The sequence below is a fragment of the Mchenga conophoros genome, linkage group LG17, assembly GCF_057382185.1.
Source record: "Mchenga conophoros isolate Kocher_MC1m ecotype Shallow Benthic linkage group LG17, M_conophoros_male_GT1.1, whole genome shotgun sequence".
NCBI lineage: Eukaryota > Metazoa > Chordata > Actinopteri > Cichliformes > Cichlidae > Mchenga > Mchenga conophoros.
This window is the reverse complement of record NC_140542.1, coordinates 18,334,513-18,357,081: the sequence shown is the minus strand read 5'-3', so window position 1 is coordinate 18,357,081 and position 22,569 is coordinate 18,334,513. Positions and strand designations below refer to the sequence as shown.

The window sequence follows — 22,569 nt, the reverse complement described above, 5'->3', positions numbered from 1 at the left end:
TGTTTGTTGTATAGTTTCTGCTATGACAGCTCAATTTCCCTCTCGGATTAACAAAGTCTCTGATTCTGATTCATGTTTATTTTTGTTTTACATTTTGTTTTGTTTTAAATTTGTCCACTTTTTCTATTGTTTATTTAAGCTTTTGTTAAACAGTTTGTTTTATTTTATTATTGTTTATTCGTCTAAAGTTTGGGTATTTTTGTTCAGGCAGACAGGTCCTGCAGGATCACTGAATTCTTCGGTACGTATTTTTCTGTTACACCTCAGCGCTCTCACGCTCGACCTGCGCGTGCCCGCCGTCGCGGTGCCCTGTCCCTTTAAGAGCCTCGTGTTGTTACAGGAAGTGTGAGGGGTGTTTCCAGCTGATCTGAACAACAGGAGGACCGGAGTCTCCCTCAGCAGTCCGACCTGTCTGTGCTTTTTTCGGGCACCTTAGCAAAGCTCGCCGGTCCTGACCTCCGGCGGCTCCTTTGCGCCGCGAAGAGACAGTCGTTCCGGGGTAAATCAGGAGGAGAGCCGGGGGCTTATTCTCGTCCGATAGCCGTGAGCCGGGGCCGTCGGAAGCTGTTAGCTCGGACTGTCATGATCCCAGCTCGGAGATGGCGTCCTTCCCCGGTTTGTGTAAGGCTGTCGGGCCCGCGGAGGAGGAGAACGGGGAGCTGGACGGATCCCTGCAGCAGATGCTGAAGGCCATCGCGGACGAGAGGAGCCGCCTGAACAGCCGACAGGAGATCAGCGGCATCGGTGAGTGTCTGCGGGCTTCTTCGTATCCACACAGGCAGCACCTGAACTCCCGTGAGCAGGGATGAGCCCTCTGACGTGTTTCAGGCTGGCTCTCATTTATCTGTGGGTCTGGTTTACTTTGGAGCAGGGCTGGATCTATCTGCTGAAGGCCCCCGGGGCTGTACTCTGGTGTTGGGACCCCGTGAAGACCCAAACACAGTGCTCTCCTCGCTTTCTAACCCAGCAGATGTTTCCATGTTTAAGCATTGGTGGACATTTCTTTAAACTAAAAACTAAAGACAGGTGCGAAAAGGTTTTTTAGTTAACCAAAAAAGTCTAAAAATGCACATGCTGTTCAAACAGGGTTCGGGCTTAGAGCCACAGCGCACAGTGGAGTTTTAAAAATACAGTAAATAACTGTCAATGTTAAATAAGAAATTGCAGGTCCTCTAGTGTCCACCAGAGGCTCCAGCAGTGAACAAATGTCCAACTTTACAGCAGAATAAAAGCCCCAAAATATTGGAGTGATTATAAAATAATGATCTGAAGGCAGCTTTGATCAATAAAAATAATAACTGAATTAATGTAATGACATTTATGGTTAATTTTCTAAACTCTGAGCTCCACAAAGGTCAGAAATCTGTTTTCTGAGGAGGACCTGAATGTCTCCTGTAATGACCTCAGCTGCCGTGGATCCTCCATCTCTATGTTTCTCTTTTTTGCAAGGACTGTGTCGAGTCCTCGTGACTGCCTTGTCGCCCGGTCCTCGTCACGAGCCTCGTTGAAAATAAAAATGAAAGTTGATCTTTGCTCCGGCCTGCGTTTGCCGCCAACATCGTCGGAGCGCCGCTCCGCCTGTTTCTGCTGCTCATTTGTTCTGATGGATAAATCAATGAAGCTCTGTTCACAGCACATGACTTCATCACAGCAACTTCACTGTCATCACCAGGAGCAGAGCAAATGTTAGACACTGCAGTGCTACCTCTGCTTCGTGTCATCATACAGTCTCGAGCCAGGCCTCATTTCTTTCTTTCTTTTCCACTGTATTAAACTAAATAGAAATCAGAGTTTGTACAAATCTGAGCTTGAAAGCTGATCTGTGGTCTGACCACATTATTTCCTCCTGTCATTACAGAGATGAGCCTGGTCTTGGGTCTTTTCAGATTCTGATCATCTGCTGTAGATGGTTTTTAGGCCTCACTCTTCTTCTTTTGTCCTTCACTTGTCCACTTTTCCTTCTTTTAAAATAAATAAATAAAAAAAATTATTTTTCTATTTTTTTTTTTTTTTTTTTTTTTTTAGGACACACCACGCTGAGATAATCTAGGTCTTCAGCTCTTTGAAAATCACCTTGTTAGTACAAAAATCGTATCGATGTTAACCTGTTTTATCTTTGGCACATTCTCATTTCTTTAACAGAACTAAAGAAATGAAGTGTTTCAGGGATCATCTGGTAATAAAAGACATGATTAAATGATTTGTTGCTCAGGTGGCCATCATGTGCAGTTGCAGCACTGGTTCATCCTTGAATTTGGAGCCTTTTCATGTTTGAATGATTATTTAAACTGAGCTAATTTTTAATAGACTCTGGATTAGTTTACAGTGACACAGATCTATTTTTTCTGAATAAGAGCAGGTTTCCAGACTAATCGATCGATAACTTAAATATCGTAGAGAAGAGGAGTCTGTGGATACGTCACAGCGTGTGTGTGACACCTGCGGTATCACACACACGCACCCCTGTGGTGTCACACAGGGCAATATTTAACGGTAAAGACTGTACAGTGGGGCTGGAGGTGCTCCTGTTTCTTCATGCAGACTCTGTCGTGTCCTTGGATGCTCCTCTGCAGGCGGCTGGTGGTGACTCAGGTCTGATCCGACAGTGACTCAGGTCTTTGCTCTGATCACAGAATAACTCGGATCAGTCTCTCAGACGCAAAAACATGGTGATGTCGCTAAAAGCATGGTGAGTATATAAGCTCACACACAGCTGACAATCACGACAGCTGACTCAATAAGGAAACTGAGGTTTTTCACATTAAAAGCCTAAGGGATGTGCTTACAGTTCTGTTTTTGCTCGTTTACACAGTAAGAATTTATTTTATTTTATCTTTTATGATAAACCATGAGCTGAACATGCTTCAGATATTTCACTTGCCAAGCTCTTCACAGGAAATGATAACCAGCTGCCTCCCTCCTCCATGTTGGGGAAACGTCCTCCAGCTCGCCGCTGAGCCATCACTATCAGACCGTGGGCGGAGAGGCTCTCTGGAGAGTCAGCTGAATGAAAACACGGGAGAGGAAGGGGAAAGGCGAGCTGAGTATAGCGGCTGAACTTTCAAAATAAGAGCATAAATCCATTGCAGCTAGCGTAGCTCTTGGGGCAAAGCTCCACCTGGGCAGTCCACACAGGTGAGGTCTGTGTGTGGTGACAAGTGGCATGATGTCAGCTCCGGCAGCACCTCTGCTGGGTTAATGAGCAGCTCAGAACTCTGGGTGTGACTATTATTCTGCAGCCACACCTGAATAAACACAGCTGCTGAAAGTTTGATAGAAAATAGAAAAACATGGAGGGCGATTAGACCGCCTCGGTGCTTTTTATCGGTTGGTGGCGGCTCGTATAATTTGAATACGAGCTCTTATTTGAGAATTCACGGTCTGAACTATAAATACTCGCTGAGGCAGTGAAGCGGCAGCCAGGCGAGGCAGAGAGATGAACATGAATGATTTAGCTTTAATTACCTCCTGCTGTAAATACTCTGACATCAGCGCAGCTTTCACGCTGACGCTAACGGTGAGAGCGTCCATCGATCGTCTGAGATCTGCTCTTCAGGAACTGTGGTGCAGAGTTACCGCCGATCTGACCGTGACTCGCTCTCTGCTGACAAATTATTACAAATCCTGCTAAATATTTAATGAGGCCGCAGTCTGAGTCCGTGCAGAGGTGGTTGAAGTGCTCCAGTTTGTGTCTACGTGCACATATGTGTGTGACCGCAGGACGTCACAGCAGCTCCAAGCTGTGTACAGTCTGTCTGTGGAGTGGACTGTTGGAGCCAGACTGTAAAGGTTTAATGTACAGGACCAGTTGTTACCGTCGATTTCCTTTAATAAGCGAATGGAAACATCTCAGTGCTGCGTTTATTTAGCCGATTGGTTTTTAGCTTTAATTTATGTAAGGCTGTAAAATTTGAACTTCTAGACAAAGGTTTTTGTAATTTGTTTAACAAAAAGTAAAATCAGACCTGTTTGGATCATTTTCAGAGTAGCTTTGCATGATTCACAGTTTAAAATAATCCTGTATTTATTCCCGAGCCTTGCTTTAAAACTGTATTTCCCAGATCGTTGGTGAGTGGTTGCTTGAGGTCACTGGCTGGTTTCAGCGAGGGTGACAGCAAAACAAACCTCCCTGTGGCTGCTTTGGTCAGTAGAAGATTGCTGCGGTCTCGTGTAGCTGGTGTGAAAGAGTTTCACTCAGTGTGTCTGCAAACACAAGTGTGACACTGGAAATGTTCCTTACCACTGTGACTTTAGTGACCCTCAGTGCGCTCAGAAAGAACATGTTGATTATATTTAAAGCACAGTCTGTGTAACCTTTTAATTTAATATTCCAAATATTTCCACCCAGCTTTGGGTTTGCCTCCAATGTTGGAGAGGAAGCTAAGCTTAGCTGTGTTGGCTTCATCACGTCAAAGTCAGCTTTGTGGTCGTCATACTGATGCTCAGCTGGATGGTACGCCAACGCTCTCTCAGCTGCCGTACAACATCTGTGACATGCAGATTGTATCAGAGCAGAATGAGCGCTGGCCAGTCAAAGGTTGTAGGTGTGAGTATTTGCATTTTTCTTTAAGTACATTGGAGCTTAATTACGAAGCACTTTCAGACGTTTGGCCTCAGTGGCTCAGGCGTTGCAGAGAGTCTCGCTGGTTCATTCGGCGCTGGTGCGTGCACTTTGTTCATCCTTTCATCCAGGTCACTGGAGCTTCGAAAGCACATCACACAGGATTATATAACTGTCATGAAAAATGCAGCAGGCCTACCACGGCTCATGATATTTCTACCCACTGCTGCAGAGAGATTTGGGGTGATTCAGCTCACTTTCCTCAGATGATGAGTGATAGTGCGCCGGGCTTCATAACACAGTTGATGTATTTTTAAAATGGCATATGCAGCTATAAATAGAGCTGGACTTTTATCAACGTCCCAGAGGCTCCTGCAGAACTGTACTCTGCTTCAGTCAGCTGTGAGCCTTTAACACCTTTAAACAACACTCTGAAGCCCAGGTGACATTATAACAAGATACAACAAGATACCTGGGTGAGTTTAAACTAAATGACACTGTTCAGCACATCAAGGCTGACTCATCCTCGACTCAAATCAGAATACATTTCCTTGAATGTAATTCATACATTACAGTGAGCCTTCACGAGATGATTTTGTCTTTTACTGTTCTCTGGTTCATGACGTCATCATCTTCACCTTCGTTGCAGTGTGAAGCTGTGATTTCAGGGATCTGCAAGTGGGGTTATGTCACACTCAGACATGGTCACAGTTTCTGTCATAAAATCTTTTCATGAAAGACTTGATCTAATCGATTATGCGGACTGCTTAGTATGACATGCGTGGTAGCTAGTGATTTTCATGATCATGTCAGCAGAAGTGGTTCATATGGGACTCAGCAGGGTCATCGACATATGTCATGAGAAGTTGTTGAAGACCCCAAAAAGTTTGAACATGCTGGTTTTCAGTCAGGATGATGTAAGGCAGCGCTGGTTTTCTTTCATTCGTGTGTGTGTGTGTGTGTGTGTGTATATATTTTTTTTTTAATTTAACCTTGATTTATACAGGTATTCCCATTGAGACACAATATCTCATTTACAGGAGAAACCTTTTTTGGACAAACAATTATCACACCAAAGGAAAAAAACAACTTTTTAGTGGGATTTAAAGAGAGCTGGGGGCTCTCTGGGTAAGTTTGGCCATTCTTTGGGTGGTTGGAGTGGTAATAGAGGTCCTTAACATCCATTAGGTGGTTTACGTTGTCATCAGGAGAAACTGAAACATGCTAGTCTTTTAGTGGCATGTTATGTGGTGTCGCAGCATTGGTCTTCTAAAACATTTAGTGGTCATTATCATTCCTGATCTGAACCATTGGTTCAGTCTTCTGCATCTGACCATAACTAGGCTGATCTCGTATATCCTGAACCTGCCGTGGTTAGTTCCTTTAGGAGGTTTTAGTAAGATTTCAAGACAATTGTAGTCAAACTTTTGTTGGTTCCAGCGGCAAGAAAGAAGGTTTGAGTTGCCATTAGGGAGGTTTGAAGAATCCTTTGGCTCTAATTATAAATGTGATTCAATAGGTAGTTTTAGGAGTTCTAGAGAAAATGTAGGTGCTTCCTTTAGGTCTATATGTGGTTCAAGTTCTCTTGTAGGAGGCCTTTGGTATAGTTTAGGTCAGGGGTGTCGAACTCCAGGCCTCGAGGGCTGGTGTCCCGCAGGTTTTAGATATCGCCCCGTTTCAACACACCTGAATCAAATTATTAGTTCATTACCAGGCTTCTGGAGAACTTCAAGACATGTTGAGGTGATAATTTAGCCATTTAAATCAGCTGTGTTGGATCAAGGACACGTCTAAAACATGCAGGACACCGGCCCTCGAGGCCTGGAGTTTGACACCTGTGGTTTAGGTATTGTTGGAGTCACTACAAGGTTGTATGGAGCCTTTATTGGTCTCTGTTCAGGTTTTCAGTGGTTCAGGGTTTGCTCTCTCAGATGATTTTTTTGTTTTGTTTTGTTTTAGGAACCTTTCGGATTTCTAGAGTTATCCCAAACACAGTCGTCTGGGCTCCAGAGTTTCACAGCAAATACTCTGAGGATATTTAAGGATATTGGTAAACAGCTACACCTCTGGCATGATAGGTGGATCTTAAATGCAAAATCTGGGCTGTTTGGTGTTCACATGTGATTAAAACAACAGCCAACAACACAAGGTGTGGCAACAGTTGACGCTGCACCGTCATCAAAACCCTGGAAGAATGTGGTTTGTCCTTCCTGCAGAGCTGCCGTTTTAAAGTACCAGAAATTAAAGGACTGATGGTCAAGTATGAGATGCTGAGGTTTAATAAACTATGCTGGCTGTGAGGCGTGGTTTAAAGTTACTGAGTCATTACTCTGACTGTAGTTACCTGATATTGGAGCCTGAGTTAAGGATTTCTTTTGGCTGGTTCAGTGCTTCCTGTTGCTCTTTGGAGCTTCTTCTGCTTGGGTTGCCAGCAGGTCGTGTTCACTGACTCACCCCCCGTCTGGGGAAAACATCCCTCATGCCAAGCGTGACTGGATGAAGGCCAGAGGTCACTTCCTTTCTACAGCCAGCGGCTCTGCTTGGCTGCTGCCTTAGCTTGGAGGTGTTGACTTGTGTGAGATGTGAACAGCTTTAAGCAGCAGCCTAAACATTAATTCACACACTTGAGTTTCAGCTGTAAACTCTGAATAATGACTGCTGACATCGGGTACTAACACCACAGAGGAAGTCTTAGTCCTTTTATAGGAGCGCAGAGTTAAACATGAGTAATTCGGAGAGGCTAGACAACAAGACCACAAACACCCATCTTGGGGTGCTTGTCATCAGAGAAGCTTAATTACTTCTGCAGTAATGGTCTGTATTTATATAGCGCTTTACTAGTCCCTAAGCACCCCAAAGCGCTTTACATATCCAGTCATCCACCCATTCACACACTGGTGATGGCAAGCTACATTGTAGCCACAGCCACCCTGGGGCGCACTGACAGAGGCGAGGCTGCCGGACACTGGCGCCACCGGGCCCTCTGACTACCACCAGTAGGCAACGGGTGAAGTGTCTTGCCCAAGGACACAACGACCGAGACTGTCCAAGCCGGGGCTCGAACTGGCAACCTTCCGATAACAAGGCGAACTCCCAACTCTTGAGCCACGATCACCATGTCAGTTCTTTATGAGATGTTTATTTATGAGAAGTACCATTTAAAAGAAAAAAAAAAGAAAAAATTGTATTTACCTACCAGAACCAGTGATAAGTATTCATTTATTTCCATTATTTGCAGGTTTATTCAGACTCGTCCTCTCAGTCACTCTAAATTAAACCCATAAGAAGTGTTTGTACAATTACTCTGGTTTCATCTTCATCTCAAATTAAATTAAAGCCTGAACAAATCAAAGCAAACGAAGTTTATCCTCCTGGACCGACATAGAGTTAAACTAATTCATTTAATATCTGTGAAATTTAATGAAATGCCAATACACCATCATGGAAGGGCTTTATACCCACATCATGTGGGTTGGTTACTCCTCGTCATGCTGTGTCTCCTTTAACTTTGTACTGATCTTAGAATATTTAGAATTTGATTTTAATTTTAATTGGATATACAGCAAAAGAAAATAAAAGGCTACTTATAAAATCTAGAAACAGAATAAAATCTTAAAGTCTGATCTGATCTTTAGAGAGGGGGACTTTTTAAACAGATGGGAGGTAAAATAGACAATATAGATATATTTATAGCAGAAGGTAATTAAACATTAAACAGGCTAAAAAATAACTGCGGACAGCCGTGTTAAAACTTTTACAGCAGAAATAAAGATGTTTACACCCTGATGCACAAACTGTTTTGGTTTCTAGAGAGAAGTTCCAGCTTCACAACAACTTTTGCCAAGGAATAAAGAGGAAGTAAAAGAGAGGAATAGTAAGAAAACTGTCACTATTTGCAGATGACAGTGTTATTTATTAGAAAAGAGGAAGATTGTAATTGTTTATCTGAGACTGTAATATCAGGAGTCAGAAACAAATATAACTTGTATTAGGGCTTAAAGTTTGCATGATTAGGGGCGTGGCCTCTTTAACTGACTGGGTGGATGGTGACACAGATGGCTGGAGCTGCTAGCTGTCTGCTAGGCTCCACCTCAGCTAATTGGAATCACTGAACTGGCCCTCTGGATCATGTTTGTGCTGTTGGAGCCTCAAGGATCTCAAAACTGGATTATAGATGGCAGACAGTTGGTGTCGTAAGCCACCGCCTCTGTTCAAAGATTGTCGTTCACAATGTACATAGATGGCTTCTTTCACTCATCTTTCAAACTATCTGTACTCTGTCCAAGATGTGAACATTGGCATCCTCGAAAGAGTGACCTTTGTCCTTTAGATGCAGATGGACAGCCGTGCCTTGTCTCGTCGAGTTGGCTCTTCTATGTTGTGTCATGTATTTGTGAAGTGGCTGTTTGGTCTCTCCAATGTAGAGGTCTGGGCGTTCCTTGCTACACTGTACAGCATGCTCTACGTTGCTAAGTTTGTGTTTAGGAGTTTTGTCTTTGGGATGAGTCAGTTTTTGTCTGAGTGTGTAGCTGGGTCTGAAGTACACTGGGATGTGATGCTTGAAGAAGACTCTTGAGTTTTTCTGATAAACCGGCAACATAGGGGATAACAATGTTGTTGAGTTTGTCTTTCTGATCCTCCCTAGATGGCGTCTCATCTTCTTTTCTGCGCTTCTGGTGTCAGAAATAACTTCTGACACCAAAACACAAAACGTTAGCAGCTAAAATACAAACGCCGAGGCTTCTAAATGTGGCGTGGTGTCACAGTGGCTTTGTGGTCCACAAAGAGTCCAACTCAACAAGAGCCAATCACAGACAGGAACACACACACACACACACACACACACACAGCTCAGCATCGATGTGTTTAATTTAAAACATGTTAAACTGTGTGAGGAATCAAAGTTCACCAGTTTTCTTTAATTAAATCAAAATTAGCAAAAACTCTAATGAGCGTGAATCTTAATTGGCTCCGGTTCAGCCGTCTGACCCGCTGACCTTCTCCTGCTGCTCTCCAGGTTTATCTGCAAGAGAAGCTCTCGCAGGAAGTTTAATTCAATGCAGAGTCATTCTCTGGCAACTGCCTGACAACTGTTGCTAAGCAACAAGGCAGGTGCCTCCGGCCTGTAAAAAGGTAGCAAAGAACCCGGGGTGACGGAGGACAGGGGGTCGATACCGAGTGAAACACAGAGCGTCAGTATGAAATCGATTGGTGTCTGTATCCTCTCACACTCGGCCCTGTTTGATCCTTCAAAATAAAAGCGTGTCTAGTAATCCAGCAGCCTGTGAATAATGCATGAGCTGATTTTATTGGTCATAAGGAAGAAATAACTGTGGATCTGAACAAAAGCTGGAGCTGAATAATGGAATAATAGATTTTAGAGACAGAGTGTGAACAAAGCACACTTCCTCTGAGCTGCTTTCAGACATTAAACACTCACTGACACCATATTCACAGGGAAAGGCCTTTGAAACGTTTAAGTCCAGGTTTAGTGTCAGTGCTCGGGTTTTTGAAGCCCGTCTGAATGAAAAAGGTTATTTTAATATTTAATTTTTGTGGAACAGTTTCAGATTTCGTGATGTCACAGTTGTAGTTAAAGCTTTTATTGAAGTGCAGACCTTGAACCTGGATGTTTGGTTAATTAATCATCTGATTGTTTCCCGTGGCTGCAGGTTGGTTTAAACCTCTGAGGAGCACTGCTGTCCTAAATACCACTTGTGTGCTGCTTGACATCAGCAGCTGCTGGATTCTGTCCATAGATCAGTAAGATCGGTGCTGATGTTGGATTAAAAATGACTGAACTGTCACGGCTGTCTGTTATGTTCCTCGATATGAGTAAATAAATGCTCATGCATGTATTTTTGCTGAAGGAACTCTTGTTGCCGAATAGTTTCTTCCCTTTTTCTGTTTTTGTTCCTCTGAAAGGCCAAAATTTATAAAGAAGCTTGAACTGAGGCCAGATTTCGTTAGCAGTTGAAGAACAAATATTTTTTTCCTCGAGCAGCCGATCACTCTGTAAGTGTAAGGTAGGAATCACTGGACGTGTTTCAGGCTTCTCTAGTCTCGCCTTTCCTTCGTTTTAAACGCTGTGATGTCACACAGCACCAAAATGTATTCATTTATTTAGTTATTCAACGTTTGAAACATCTGTCATGTCACAGTTGGTGACAGCTGTTAGCCAATTAGATAATGCTATGCAAATATCATGAGAGAGCAATATGTGCATGAAATAAACTGTCGGCTTTTTTCTAACTGCCGGACTCGGACCGTAAGTGGAGAAAAATGGTGTATGTACAGTACTTGACTACACACTGCAGCTCTTAACAGTCAGGAACACCCACAACAGTAAGGAACGTGAATCCTGTCAAAGTGGTTTTTGTTGGGCAGTCACACATATGTCAAGTACTTTTACTGTGAAAGGAAAGAACAGGAAGATGCCCATTCCATACATGTGTACAACAAAGCAACAAGAAAAGTAAAGGATAGACGTAGCTTCTAGGTCTTAAATCTGCATTCTGCACCAGGGGCAACGATTGCCTAAAGGCTTCTGGTCCCATAAACGTTGATGGGAAAACACGTAAACACCCTCCTCATGAGTCGCGATAGTTTCAGTAACATTGAATAAAACATGGAGTTAATTGAGTAAAATTTGGTCATTAATGACGTCGGGACGATTATGTGGTGTGCGCCAGCGAGCATGCTCAGACAGTCATGTCTAATCCATCCCAGTCATTTACTCAGAAATCGTTCCACAGACTGTTTAAAAATCTGCATGAAGCTGCTTTAAACTGAATTCTCGTGCTGACTTGTTGTTTTGACCTTGTGTTTCTTGTCTCTGCAGGCTGTTTTAAAGATGACCGCATCGTTTTCTGGACCTGGATGTTTTCCACGTACTTTATGGAGAAGTGGGCGCCGCGACAGGACGACATGCTGTTCTACGTCCGCCGGAAGCTCTCCTACGTCAGCGCCGACAACAGCGAGGGCAAGAAGGTGACATGACACTTGATGTAAAGAGTCATCATCGCTCACGTTTCAGACATTTGCAGAGCACCAGCAGAGCCTGAGGGCCAGGATTCCAAAATAAAAGGTTTCAGAGAAACGTGAATGAGGCGGTGAGACATGATGGATGTGAGGCTGCATTTGTGTCTCTGTTGGTGAATAATAGATGGCTTGCTGGTCTGGATGTGGAGCAGCATTAAAATAAACCATGTTCAGGCTCCCTGTGAGCTGCAGTGGTTGTGTAACGTTGGTGTTCATGTGAGGATCATTCAGAGGGGGACTTTGACCCACCATCGCTCCCTTGCCCTGAGCTTTCCTACTACTTTTACTGTGAAAATGCAGAGTTTTTCAGACCCTTTCCGGCGTCTCCTTTATTTATTTGTAGTTTTTTGTATTTTTTACCTTCGGTGCACCTGACCTGTGAGTTTTTGGCCCATTAAATGACATATTGCAAATTTTGGATGTGGTTATGATAGTTTGTCCACCACAGGAGCAGAATATGTGACAGAAAAAAGGAAAATCAGAGAACTAAACTTTAACCACTGAGACGTTGGCTCGGTTATCCAAAGCACCGACCCAGAGTGGTTACATCTTTCCCACAATCAACCCTGAAAAGACCCTAGAGGACTTCCTGCTCTCTGAGGTGCTCACACTTTCCTCCGTGGCTCTGGCCTTTGACAGATCTGATGATTAGATTTATCTGAGTCTGCAGCAGAGCGGCTTCGCCCGCAGGTGGACAGTGTGGTTCATTTTTACTGCAGCGTCCGTGGCTGTCAGTCAGACTAACAGCAGATCAGACGATACAGACAGCAGACGCCATAACAGCCGGCGAGATGATCGGCAGCGACAGCAGCCATCAGCTTCCCATCACTCTGTCCTCTGAAGAATGCAGCTTCAGTCACAGGAACAGAACCTGAAACAGAGCAGATCAGAAAAACGATGGAACCAGCTGATGAGACAGAAGCATTAGTCTCAGTAACTGAAATTAATCTGAGGTTAACTTATTATCATTTTAGTTTTTGTCTTTGTGATCAAACGTTTAAACCTGCAGATTTCTCATGATGCCCTAAATCTCAGCCTCGTCCTGCTCTTCATCTCTGGTCGTCATAATTATATTTTATAAGCTCAGGCTCTGTTCGTCCTTCATCCCCCTGCTGTGTCCAGGTCACTGCTTCCTGTCCCAGAGCAGAAACAGCTCTGGGAACCTTTCTCCTTCACATTTGTAATGTTTCCAGGGAAAACTTATCTAAGCTCAGGAACTTTTTTCCAGTATTTGTAAGTTTAACCAGCTGTGAGCATCAGTGCGAGTGTGAACAACCTGCAGCAGACACCTGCTCCTCTGCTTCTGATCATTCAAAAAGTGCATTCCAGGTGATCTTTCAGCTGGCATCAGTGTGTGTGACGTGTGATTTGACCTTTGGAGGATTTGTGGGTTTTGGTTCTTCTTCATTGGTTTCATGTTCTCTGATGGACGCCTGGAGCTTCAATCGCTTTAACCCTTGGAGTTTGCGTGATGTCAGACTGAACATCTGGACCAGAAATGGTTCATGACATCAAACTGAAGAAGCTGCACCTGGTTTAAGATGTGAAATCAAAATGGCAGCTGCCGTAAAGCGGGTCACGCTGCTGTGACGTGTTTGCTTCATCGTTCAGGTCAGAAAATGTTCATGAAGTTTGCATTGCTGTGAAATCAGGATCATAATCTCCTGCAACACACACACACACACACACACACACACAATGGAAAACTAGAGTCATTTGACCTGAAATGAGCTTTGTGTTTTTGCTGAATCAGCGTCACTTTTTCAGTTTCAGTTCGTCAAAGCAGGAGGATCTGAGGCCACATAAAAACCACACACACACACACAAGCGCTTCACAGGGAAACCATGACGACCGCTCCTACGCTCTAAATGGTTTCTGAGTGATATGAAGGCTGGCTTGTGGAAAACTTGTATTTCCCTCAAGACCAGAGAAATTCACCAAGTGGGCAAGGAAACGGTGGAGGAAGGAAGGAAGTATGTGTATAGGCGGGATGGATGGGGGAAAAAGAGGAAGTAGGAGAGGGAATCTGGGAGGAAGTAAGGTTGAAGGAGCTGAGTCTGATGGTAAGTGTGTTCAGACGTGGTGCTGATGGAGGCTTTGTGCTGTGTTTCAGGTGGAGGTGGAGGTCTACAGGAGGGACTCCAAGAAGCTTCCGGGTCTTGGTGACCCCGACATCGACTGGGAGGAGAGCGTCTACCTGAACCTCATCCTTCAGAAGGTGCAGAGCAGTAAAGTTTAAAAAAAGAATCTTTTAAACTGTTTTTTGTTGTCCTCACTAACCTGACTCCTGCACCCTCTTCCAGCTGGACTATGTGGTGACGTGCGCCGTCTGCACGCGCTCAGACGCAGGAGATATCCACATCCACAAGAAGAAATGTCAGGTAGGCGCTCTGCAGCAGCTCGAGCTGATGAAGCCACCAACCTTCTCTCATCCCACCCGTGATTTGTCTCATTTTATTTCCCCTCCTGTGCTCACAGGAAGTGTTCGCATCTCCGAGTAAACATGCCATGGACAGCAAAGGGGAGGAGTCCAAGATGAGCTACCCCAACATCTTCTTCATGATCGACAACTTTGAGGAGGTAAAAGGATGTTTTCAGCTCGTGCAGAGCTTCTGTGGTGAAACGTCTCTGAGCTCACAGTGCTATCACACTGAGGAGGGGAGGTGGGGGAGGAGTGAGGGCGGTGACTGCGCAGATTAGTTGATGAAGCATGACTAAAAGCTCTCGGCTCATTTTAAAAACGAGCTTGTGCACAAGCGCAGCGTTTTTACCGCCACAAGCAGCAGAGTTCGTGCTGGGACAGAAACCGATGATCCTCCAAGGCAAGGGAAACGCTGCTGACCACAGTCACGAGTCGATGTTTCTGCTGCCGCACAGAAAGACACGGGACATTTGCAGGTGAAGTCATGTGACCTTCTGTTTGTGCAGGTGTTCAGTGACATGACGGTGGGTGAGGGCGAGATGGTGTGCGTGGAGCTGGTGGCGAGCGACAAGAGCAACACCTTCCAGGGCGTCATCTTCCAGGGCTCGATCCGCTACGAGGCGCTCAAGAAGGTCTACGACAACCGGGTTAGAGACCAGAGCGTACACCTGCACACATGAACACCTGCACTACACTAGCAGAAACATGCTACAGGAGTGTGAATGTGTTCTCATTTAGCATGCTCACATTTATGAAGTCTTGACACTTGGGCTAAGAACACCTGCAGACTCTGAAGCTCTCAGGTGTGATGGGTCAATCAACTGTCAGCAGTTTGACGTCCGTGTCGTGTTTCAGGTGAGCGTTGCTGCTAAGATGGCCCAGCGGATGTCTTTCGGCTTCTACAAGTACAACAACATGGAGTTTGTGAGGATGAAGGGGCCGCAGGGCAAAGGTCACGCCGAGATGGCCGTCAGCAGGGTGCCGACTGGCAACACCTCCCCCTGCGGCACCGAGGAGGACCAGGTGTCACCCATGCACGAGAGGGTGAGGGAGAAGATGCAGTTTAAATATTCGGTCTTGAGATTTTTCATTTTTTCCTCTGAATGTCTCCACAACAGATTTGAAGGTTTTGTTTTTGAACAGCTGTGTTCATGACCTCAAATGTGATTGAACGTAAGCACTTTACTGTAATACTCTGTGGAGAGGACGGGGACTGCTTTATGTCTCAAACCAAGTTTTTCTTCAGAGGATGAGACCAGTTGTGATTAGGTTGAAATCTGAGTTACCACAGAGAGGCTCGTGTGACCATCCACCACAGAACAACACTGCAGGTGGAGTTACAGTTAAATTGCTTTTTGAGCTGCTGAAGTCTGATCTCACTTTCATTCCCGAGGCCGATAAACAGTTTGAACCTTGTACTGAAGCCTGTGCTTGCTCTATAAAACCTCTTTACAGTAGAGCTGGATATGGTACGCTTAGCTTTATGTTGTGATAAAAGGATCATTCTGCATAAAATCAATCCATCCTCTTTTATAACAGTCTGTTTTACTGCTATCAGAGTTCCTTGGACACTTTTGTAATCATGTCCAGGCCTTTGTTCCTGCTTACATTAAAAAGAAAAGTGAATGAACAGCCCACATATCTCCACATCTGTGCATTAAAAGGGTTTTGATTGAATTGTCCAGTTACAACAGAGGACTGTAATCCCTCAGCAGCTAATTGAATGTTTCAGTTTAACCTCTTAAATGAAATCTGAAGGTCTTCACCTGAAGCTCATCTCCATCACAGAGCTGTGATGAAAACCTGCTCGGCTCGGGCAACCACTGGTGTGGTTTCACTTCTGTGTCCGAGATCTTTGAGAAGTAGAACAGAAAACCCCAAAACTCAGGAAGTGAGTCGAGCGAACGGCACGAAGCTCTGCTCAGACGAAATCAGGTCGAGATCAATAATACATGCAGCTGGACTGACTGTGCATCATTTAACAGCCGGATGTGTCTCTCACAGAGACGTCTGCTGGAAGGAGAGCTCAGCATGAATCCACTCTTTGATTATTGATCTGAACAATAATTAAAAAAAAAAAAAAAAATTCACATGAACCAAAAAACCAAAGGATGTGACGGTGTTTACTGAAACAAGGACAGGAGCGATGGGAGAGCTGAAGGAATAAATTTACTCTGCTTAATTGGAGCAGCTCTTCCCCACAAATAAACTTCAAACTGCCCGACGTTCCAACAGGAAGCTCTCTGAACATCAGGACATCACACAGAGATGTAGAAGAAAACGTTTCAGCTGATTTCCAGCTAAACTTTCTCCTCATTACCAAAGAATCTGGTGCTGGTCAGGTGTGAATTTTAGGATATTTACACTGTTAATTGCTAATTAATTTTAGCTCAGGTTGGCTTGTGTCTCTGTAATACAAGCTGCATATCATCCCACCATCACCAGCAGGACAATGATGCACAATCAGCAGATTAAACCACTGATCACCTGTGGACCACAGACAGAAAAGCCTAGACTCCTGTGATGTTTTATTAAATATATAATCCACAATGTTGTTCCTGAAAAGGCCAAATTTCTCTGCTGTTCCAGAGTAAGATGTCCCTCAGGGTTCGACATTAGGCCTTCTGATATATATATTTTTTTACTTGAATAAGACTTTACAGCTGAACACAAAGTATACTTTTTTGCTGATGATGCCATCCTTTATGAAACTTTCTTTGAGCCCCTCCTCTTGGGTTTATTTGTGCCCCTGTTTTTAAAAACAAACAAAAAAACCAAACATTTGCTCCTTTGGGGCTTTTAAATGTTTCGATCGATGGTTCCGATCTCTGTATGTGACTCACTTTATTAATGTGAAACTTCCCAACAAGACAAACAGTTTGGGTTTTAGAGAATTTCGTGTCCCTGCTCTGGTCACCAGCCGTACACTTACAGTACATCGGGAATTTAAGGTTGGATTGCAAACGAATAAAATGCAACTGAGGATTTCGGCCAGTGAAACATCTCTTCTGCCTCCCCGTCTCACTTCTGTATAACGAGGTCTCGGTGACATGTGATTAAATCTTACTTCCTGTGTGGACTCTAACCTGCTGTCCTTCCTCAGGTGACATCGTTCAGCACGCCTCCGACCCCGGAGAAGAACCGCCCCTCCTTCTTCTCGCCGTCTCTGAGGCGCAAGATGCCTCGAAACCGGATCGCTGAGATGAAGAAGTCTCACTCTGCCAACGACAGCGAGGAGTTCTTCAGGGAGGAGGAAGATGAAGGTAAAGACTGGCACTTCTGCCTCATTCCTGAGACGCTCACCACAAGTGTGGGTAAAGTTTTCCTGAATTAATTCAGTTTATTAATCAGGTTAGCTGTGAGTCTCTTTGTGATAACACAACATTAATAAAAGATCATTAAACAGTCGTTTCTAATATACAGCAGTTCTCAGCAGCAGGTTCAAAATCTCCTTTTCCCCCTGAAGTAATCAAAGATCCAGAAACATGAATGTGTCACAAACTAGCTACCTAGAGTTCTCAAAACAGATCAGTAAAGTTAATTAAATGTAACCTGTGTGGTTGTGGCTCAGTAAACTAAACTCGTCCTGGAATTCAGACTTTGGGTTCCTGGATGTTGCTTGGTCGGTTATGGGGAAAAAAACGCTACCCGATCAAATGTTGGCATGGTTTATGGTCAGAGCCACTATGATATCTGATCATCTTTGAACCTCCAGTAAGCAAACTTCCTGCTCCTCTGTAAGAAACCCAGCTGGAGAATTTAATGACAGTAAGTGTAAAATGGCGCCATGACATGTTCTGGTTTTACTTAAAGCTGAATTTTAACCCTCAGTGGGCAAAAATCTTTAATTTACTCTGTAAAACATTTAAGAGCATTACCAAAAATGGTTTATTAATAACATTTTTTTCAATTTCTTTTTTGTGTTCAGATCTTCACACCACCACAAACCTCCGCTCGCGCTCGCTGTCGGGCACCGGGCGCTCATTGGTCGGCTCGTGGCTCAAACTGAACCGGGCAGAGGATTATTTCCTGCTGTACTCACACCTGACCTACGTCACCCTGCCACTGCACCGCATCACCACAGGTCAGAGGTCTCACACAGCACCACAGTGCCCTACTACCCTCTGCAGGGACACTGCGGGAACTGCAGGAAGTAAAGAATGACATTTTAAATTTATTTTAGGTCTCATTAATTCATAATATTGATTCTATTGAGGGTTACATAAAGGATAAAACCTGCCTTTGGATAATCTGCAGGATCATGTTTGTCTTTCATTGCCCAGCAGGAGATCATTAACATTGTTTTGTGTTGTCAGTGACAGCAGATGTGTGCTGATGATCACTGATGGATTGTGCGCGCTCTGTTATTTATTGTGTCTGTGTGTTTCAGACATCCTGGAGGTGAGGCAGAAGCCGATCCTGATGACATAGCATAGCTGGACTCAAAGCATCACTACGAAGTGCCTCCTGCATCAGGCCACCGAGACAACAGCAGCGCCCCCGGTGTTCTGACCGAGACCCGCAACCAAACAGCCGCTTCAACCGGAGACGCAGAAACGGCGTCAGAGGGACGACGAACAAACCAGCCATCCGAGAAGTGCCTCCGACTCTTTCGGTTCCTGCGGCCATCTCCACGGAAATGGGCCCGGAGTCAGGATCACATGACCTCTGCGTGAACTGACCGGAAATGAGAGCGAAGAATGTTTTTGTCTGTAAATACCTGCTGCTTTTCTCACAGACGCCTTGACTAAAGGTCGAGCTTTTAGAGACCGCCTCCTACTTCCTGTTCGGCTCGCTGTGGACTTCTTGTTTAAACTCCACCACGGGTGAAATTCTGGGTCACAGTGATTGTGTGAGAGGAAACGGCGGGGTCAAATCCACCTGACTTATACAGGAAGTGGTCGCTTCACTTCAGAATAAAACACCAACCTGTACAACTGAGTTCAGTTTAAACCAAACGACATGTGATATGTGTCACATGACACAGTCAGTTAAGGATTCTGTCATAATCATTTTACAGGATTATAACTAAAGACAAATTTTAAAAAGAATTCTAAGAATGATAATTTTTTCAACTAAGACATGACCCACATTTTCACAACACTTATTCAAGTTTTTCCCCTGTTTTTGTAGAGAAAACATGAAATATTTCATATTTATTTATATTTGTTGTTGAATTTTATTATCAGACATCAAAGATTTTACAGGAAAAGGTATTATAAAAATAATCATTTTTGTTCATTATGTTGAAAGTTTTCCCTTCTGAAAGAAAATGCATCTAAAGAATAGTTACATTTTCAGCTTAAGATTTCTCTCAGAATGACTCAGACCTCAGTCATTCACTAAGATCAGCAAACAGTAAAACGAGTCCTTCAGACACTAAAACCTAAAACTCTTTATTTAAACACTACTCGCTTCATGTTGGATTTTCTGAGTAAATGTGTTCTAATGAACCAAAAATACAGAAAATAAATACAGTTCTGATGCTGAAGACCCAACTTCATCTTGTGCGTTCTTAATTTCTTTGTATATAATGAATTTTATAAGTTTAAGATGTGAAACTATAAATGTAAGTTATTATATCTGCATTTTTCACAAATTTGTACTTCTGTCTTACCTTCCAGTGTGAAACACTTGGAGGCGACTTTTGTTGTGATTATATGAATAAAACTGAATTTACAGAAAATTTCCAACTAACAAAACGAGAATCTATTAAAGTCATTTTGAGAGAAATCTTGAATTATTTTAACTGGTGCAACATCATAAAGGCTAACGTTGAGTAATCCTGATGAAGAAATTCTCATATTTTATTCCAACACTCCAGAGTATTCACTAAATAGTTTTAACTTTTGTCTGTATGTACGTATGATTGAAAGCAACCCGTCTATAACATTTAATGGTAACTTTATGACAAGTGTTTTTAATACTAGCATTTATCGTCAGCGCTGAAGGAAATTTTTTAAAAAGAACTTTAGAACTTAAGATTTTTCACAAGTTTGTGCCATGAGTTTTCTTTCTGTTGCATTATCTCATTAAGCTCATTAAAAATATTCAGTTTAAAAAAATAAAACTTATTGTAAAATTGCAGTTCATGAATTGTTACACAAAATTATTTCAGTATTTAAATACTTGACTAAAATTAAAATTTTAAGTCCAAAATCTTTGAGTCTACTTTAAAGTTCAAATTAAAACGAGTTTGAATACAGATACAGCTTTAATTCTGATGACATGTTCAGTTTGGGATCATTTCAGTAGGACTTGTTGAACCATGATTCAGTATTTGACCCCGTCCTCGTGTCCTCGTCTTTATACGAAATCACTTTTTCGACTTTTCACGTCGACTCACTAAAGCGAAAAAAGGTAAAAGAAAAAAAGCAGCTTATAAAAACCAGCTTTTACTTTTTACAGATTTATTTTCAAACCTGCGGCTGAAACTGGACGAGACTTGAAAAACTGCTGAAGTTCCAGACGAAACTTTAAGGGAACAAAAGAAACTGAAGCAGCCGGCTGTTGATGTTAAAGTGACTCCCGGTTTTTGTCCCTCTGAGCTCCCGAAGCCTTAAACACACTGACTGTGTAACATCTCCTCTTTTCACTTCCTGTTTCTTTAAACTCACCTGTGAGACGTTTTAGACACACCAACCAGCCCAGGCTTCGAAGCGTCACCTGCTCCTCACCTGCATCATCAGAACACCAGAATCAGAATCACTCTGTGTGACTCACAGCGACTCCTTTTTCTATGTTTCCTGTGAAAACTTAATCTTTTTGGATGTTGGAAAAAGTTACAGCTGAGAAATGTTTTAAGAAAACTGGAACAAATTCAACACTGTAAGGAGGGGAGGGGGGCTAAAATTGAACTGAGTCTAGGTAAGTAAAAATTTTAGTTTTAAGGGCATTTATTAAAGAAAACTGCTTTTACCTCCTGAATGGAGAAAATCTCAGTAACCTCCTAAAAGTGAAAGCAATTTTACTCTAAAATTTCAAAGAAAAATGAATCTGTTTTTAAAGTAAGTCGTACCTTGAGAAAAAACTCCAACTCTGATCCAAAGTTTGTGATAAAATGATGTAATGTTATCATCTTACATTATTAAAATTAGTTTTAGATATTGGAAAAAAAATTTTCAAGAATACACTTTGAGGTTTTAATGATTTGCATGTACGCTGTACTACAAACACCTGGTGTTTTCAGGTTTGAGGGTGGAGTCAGATCAGCTGTTGGTGTTATTGATCAGATGTCATCAGTATTGGTTTGCTCTCAGATGAAGCCATCGTCGCTCAGAGTGTTTTCCTCCGTGTCGTATTGCACCTTTTTCTTTGTGTCAGTGTTTTTGATGTAGTTTATAGATCTCCAGCTGAATGTATCCACGCTGATTAACAAGCGCTTTAAGTGAGAGACGTTTGACGGACTGTGACGGTTTGCACTGTAAAACGCTTTTACAGCCTTTTTGGAAGCAGTTTGTTAAACTTTCTGTTGACGTGTTCATGCTTCCATCACAGCTTTTGTACACAGACACACTTAATGTGCATGTTTCTGTCTCTTCCTTTGTTTCCAGACTCTCTGTACATTCTCCTGCATTTATTTACTGAAATACACATTAGCAGAAAAACACCTCAATGTCAAGTCGTCTGAATTCAGCCCCACAGTCACAGGTCATTAAGGTGGACTTACTACAGTTACACTGAGCTGTGGTGAAGCCCTTCAGTGTAAACATGCTGTGTTAGGTCCTCCCCCTTTAAATACACCCTCTGCAAAAGCTGTTTTTTCTGGTTGACCAGCTTTTGGAAGCCTGCCGAGGACCAGGTGTGGCTGTAGTAATGAGGGCACCAAAATAAATAACAAAAAAACACTTTCCTTCCAAAAGTAGAAAAAAAACTGTCTTAGAAGCCTTGGATCACAGGGATTACTGTACACACGCCAACCTCAACTGGCCATGTTAACATCCACCACTGGAACTGTAGTGTGCAGAAGTCTTGAACCACTGCCTGTTTCTTTACATTTTTCTTCCTGAAGGTCTTTCAAAGTTCTTTGGACACTGGCGGCTTTTCCAGGTCTTATACTCGACAGTGTTCACAGGAGTGTGTTTGTGTTAAAACACAACGCTGACCTTTCACTCACGTGTCTACACGAAATAGACGACTCATTTGTTTAGATCACTGTTTGCCAAATGAAATGCAGTGGAAGATTATCTGGTTCCACCTGATTCCTAAGTGACCGGTGTAATGGGCAGAACAACTACATTCTCTTCCACTAGAGGGCAGTACAACTTCCTGCTCTAATTAAATGGGTTGCAAACTGCCAGTAAAACAGGCGACAAAGAAATTACATAGTGAGTGCGACAACACAGGGCGTAATAGCAATAGATAAATATTTTTTGGGGAAAAAAAAGGTCCTGGAGAAAATTCCAACCCAGATAAGCCCATAGCATGAGTAGTGGTCACAAGAAAGCAAAATTGGTATAGTGGGGAGAAATCGATCCGATTCTGCTGGTGCGCTGGGAAAAATTATCAATATGCATTTTGTGACATTTGTTTGGTGGTGTGCCG

At 43.1% G+C, this 22,569-nt stretch overlaps 1 protein-coding gene and 1 long non-coding RNA gene across 4 annotated transcripts; one reads left to right on the top strand and one right to left on the bottom strand.

The window, feature by feature from the left end:
• Positions 1–45: 45 nt before the first annotated feature.
• Positions 46–21,634, top strand: kiaa0930. 2 transcript variants are annotated; one of them, XM_085251193.1, is made up of 10 exons: positions 46–744; positions 11,403–11,551; positions 13,717–13,821; positions 13,907–13,984; positions 14,082–14,183; positions 14,532–14,672; positions 14,881–15,069; positions 17,129–17,288; positions 17,954–18,109; positions 18,416–21,634. In XM_085251193.1, exons 1-10 carry the CDS (start codon positions 600–602, stop codon positions 18,454–18,456), a joined length of 1,266 nt encoding a protein of 421 aa, XP_085107319.1. In that variant the 5' UTR covers positions 46–599; the 3' UTR covers positions 18,457–21,634. The 2 variants fall into 2 exon arrangements, with proteins under 2 accessions (XP_085107319.1, XP_085107320.1); XM_085251194.1 differs by lacking the exon at positions 46–744 and adding an exon at positions 3,218–3,327.
• Positions 2,285–3,825, bottom strand: LOC146555336 (uncharacterized). Of its 2 annotated transcripts, none has more exons than XR_014889135.1 (3): positions 3,466–3,825; positions 2,882–3,003; positions 2,285–2,623 (listed from the first exon to the last, which is right to left on the bottom strand). It is a non-coding gene; the product is annotated as an uncharacterized LOC146555336 (long non-coding RNA). The 2 variants fall into 2 exon arrangements; XR_014889136.1 differs by lacking the exon at positions 3,466–3,825 and adding an exon at positions 3,119–3,413.
• Positions 21,635–22,569: the final 935 nt, after the last annotated feature.